The sequence below is a fragment of the Triticum dicoccoides genome, chromosome 6A (assembly GCF_002162155.2).
Source record: "Triticum dicoccoides isolate Atlit2015 ecotype Zavitan chromosome 6A, WEW_v2.0, whole genome shotgun sequence".
Taxonomy (NCBI): domain Eukaryota; kingdom Viridiplantae; phylum Streptophyta; class Magnoliopsida; order Poales; family Poaceae; genus Triticum; species Triticum dicoccoides.
This window is the reverse complement of record NC_041390.1, coordinates 519,048,543-519,051,963: the sequence shown is the minus strand read 5'-3', so window position 1 is coordinate 519,051,963 and position 3,421 is coordinate 519,048,543. Positions and strand designations below refer to the sequence as shown.

The following is a 3,421-nucleotide window of genomic DNA, read 5'->3' as shown; positions in this document are numbered from 1 at the left end:
CGGCCGGACTCGGCCTCGCGGGCGGCGGCGCGCTCCCGTTCTCCTGGAAGGAGACGACACAGGGAGGTGGGCCGGCTGACTTGGGCTTCGGCCCAGTCGGCGGAGGAAACTCTTTTTTTTTAAATATTTCCACCAAAACCAAAAAATCCTATAAAATAAAATAAAAATCTAAAAATGCCAAAACAAATTTTCACCATCTAAATAAAATATCTAGGATAGGATGAACATTTTCTTGGCCCTAAAACAAATTTGAAAAATGTGCAATTTTTCTAATTCAAATAAAATAGCAATAAACTCCGAATAAAATCAAATATTTGATTTTAATATTTTTCCTCCAATATTTCATTTATTTTGAAGAAGTCATATTATCTTCTCTCATATATTTTAATATGAAATATTTTTGGAGAGAAAAATAATTAAAACCAAAAATCCTCGTTTCAATATTCCCCAACTCTCTCCGAAGGTCCTTGAGTTGCTTAGGATTTCGAGGATCGCGAAACAAAATGCAATAAAATATGATATGCATGAATGATCTATGTATAACATTCACCCGAACCCCAACACACAGGTGCTCTCCCACCACCCACGACCATGGCGGAGAAGTTGAGGGTTTAGGGTTCCGGCGAGATGTCGACAGCAAAACCCCTCCCCCGCGATCAATCGCGGCGCCCCCACCCCCACTCCCCCGCGCGGCCCGCGGCTGCCTCCGACGCCGCGGCCGCGAAGCCCGCCATGCAGCTACGCAAGCTCGTCTTCACCACCATCGACAGGCTGCAGCTGGAGACGCACGGCCACACCCTCACCGCGTGCGTCCTCTCCGCCCGCATCGTCCTCGACAAGCCTGCCAGGCAGACCCGCGTCGCCGAGTGCCTTGTCGGTGACCCCATCGACACCGTCCTCTTCACCGCCCGCAATAACCAAAGTAAGTATTAAATGCCCCCTTCCCTCGCCCGTCTGATCCGCTCTGCTTTGCTTGCCCTATGGATGCATATTGTACCTTTCCATTGTCCCTTAATTTTTTTATGGACGGACGGATTGATTCGCCCCCTGCTGTTTGCTGAGAACGCCCTCCCCTAGTATAGATTTGTAGACGATTTCTGTAGATCTAATTGCTGTTGTGGCTTCCCTCCTGTTGGAGGGAGCAGCTTCATCTTCCTTCGCTTGCTGCATTGTTGTTTACCTCGTTACATGCTTGTTGATCCATAGACTGTTTGGGGACAGAAGATGGCTTGCAGTTGCTTACCATTGGTGCAGTCATCATTTTGTTTTCTGATTCACTAGTGCCTGTACCAATGTACTAGGTGCTGTATTGGGGGAGAAATATTTCAAATCGACTTGTATGTACATGTTGATTTCCAAGGGACATGTAGCGTAGTTAAAAAATGTTGCTTACAATACATGCTTGTTTGTTAATCGAATATCCGGGAATCAGTTTCAGTTACCATCTGTGATGTTTTTTTGGGTCCTGCATTGTAGTAGAAGGCTTTAAATTTGGCTTGTAGGCACATGACAAGCTGTGTGTGTGCTTATTTATTCATGAACCATTGGGGAATTAGTTGCAGTAGCCATCGATCGATTTGGGCTGGACAGTGCAATGGATGATGACCTGTATCCGTGTTTGATTTACTTACTGATTTTGTTTCCTCCGCTGGTGATGCTTCCTGAAGGCGCTGGCCAAGGACTGATGCAGTTAAGGAAGGCGGTCAACCGCCTCTACGAGAACAAGGCCCAACTCAACTCCATCTCCATGCACCTTGGCAAGATCGTTGGTAATGGACACTACCTAAGTCATATCTTTCTTTCTAGATAGCATTCTAGTGTGGTAACATATGATTTAGAACTGCCTATTCATGATGCTATACAAACTTTGAAAATTGGTACTTCAGTCAAATGTGCTTCCTCTCTGAACAACTGTTTCTACTTATCCATCCTGGAGACCGATTGCATGCTATCATAGATGGGTCTGGTTGTGCAGCGCTGCCGTTGTGTTACTACTAATGTGGTTTATGTTGACTGAAAATGGGCTGCTTTGTTTTAGAGGAGTGCCACTGATCTGATACTGCGGGATCTGCAAAATAACCCTGACATGTGGCTGCAAGTGGTGCACATCCTGCTGAACTCCCAGAACCTCAACACCGAGTTCTTTTCCCTTCAAGTAAGCTTTTGCTCTAGAATGTTTTAATTTGAGTAGTTTACAAGGTTGTTCCCAACTAAATGAAGGTTGATCGATGTCGTGGCTGCAGCTGGTCTTGGATTAGACCATGCATGTTTTACATTCAGTACTGCCAGCACTCGCCATTTATTACACTTGCTATTGTGGTTCACCGGTTATATTAGGAAATGGCGCTGCTAATATTTTCTTCTCGAACTCGTAACCGGTTTTAAGCGGTTAAAATGCCCAGTTTCTTGGTATCCTATTGGGCCATGTTTGTTTGTGTTTCCCTATTTATTTCGTAGTTGACCAGTTATGTCCTGGCCAAACATGTATGTTCAGCCCCAAGGAAACATTATATCCTATTTTGTGTAATGGCAATTAACAAACAAAAGCACATCAGAGCTAATATTAATTAATATTATTTATCAAGTGCCCCAAAGTTAACCATATTTCTGTTCACATTTGACACAAATATCAAATTATCATTTCCTATGCAGTTTAGAAAAGAAAAACATGCAATTGGCTTGATGCATTCCTTCATTTTGTCTTACACACAGACATGTGAAACTCTGATGATAAGAAGACAATTTGATTATTTTATTGACGGTGCCATAGGAACTGAGTTGATTTTGTATTACGAGCTCTCTAGGTCGATGGAATAATCAAATGTTCTTAATGTTGTTTTTCAGGATCAGGAAACAACAAAGGTGAAGATGTGAATAAAGGTGTGTTTCTACCAATTTGTTAAGTTGTGTTCAACACATTTGAACATGCAGTATGCTACATGAAAATCCCATGGTGTAGAAAAGATGGATGTTTAATAGGATTCTGCTTTGGTGTGTGAGCTCAAATGCCGTGTCTGTACGTGTTTGTACAATACTAATTTGATTGGCTGGTTACTACCAGCTGTTGAGCATCTCACTACTTGAATATAATTGACTCGTGCACATAATTGTTTGTAATCTACGGGAAAGCCCTTAATAGTCAGCTGACCTTATGCCTACTGCGTGTATCCTGACCTTAATAGTCATCGTGATAGTGGGAACCATTCATGCATTTACACATTCATGATTTCCTCCGCTGTTTGTAATTCTTTTGGTTAACTGTGCTAGCAGATATTGCCTCGAAGTGTCATTTTTGGAGTCTCGTCTCTTTTACAAGAGCTGTCTAAGAATAAGCAGATCATCATTTCACCATCTTCGGCCGCCCCAGGGTATGTCATCTCTTTGGCCTCTTCCAGCACTGTCTTCTTTGTTCTTGACTATA

The 3,421-nt window shown here is 42.9% G+C and overlaps 1 protein-coding gene across 1 annotated transcript; it reads left to right on the top strand.

Annotated features, from left to right (window-relative positions):
- The first annotated feature begins 627 nt into the window (after positions 1-627).
- LOC119315944 lies at positions 628-2,874 on the top strand. Its single transcript, XM_037590372.1, has 4 exons — positions 628-922; positions 1,668-1,765; positions 2,039-2,155; positions 2,845-2,874. Exons 1-4 carry the CDS (start codon positions 628-630, stop codon positions 2,872-2,874), a joined length of 540 nt encoding a protein of 179 aa, XP_037446269.1.
- The last annotated feature ends 547 nt before the right edge of the window (positions 2,875-3,421 follow it).

Excerpts from the sequence above, each read along its gene's own strand:
- LOC119315944 (XM_037590372.1), top strand. The coding sequence starts at position 628 with ATGTCGACAGCAAAACCCCTCCCCCGCGATCAATCGCGGCGCCCCCAC. Across the intron at positions 923-1,667 it reads CACCGCCCGCAATAACCAAA|GCGCTGGCCAAGGACTGATG; the intron begins GTAAGTATTAAA and ends TGCTTCCTGAAG. Across the intron at positions 2,156-2,844 it reads CCGAGTTCTTTTCCCTTCAA|GATCAGGAAACAACAAAGGT; the intron begins GTAAGCTTTTGC and ends GTTGTTTTTCAG.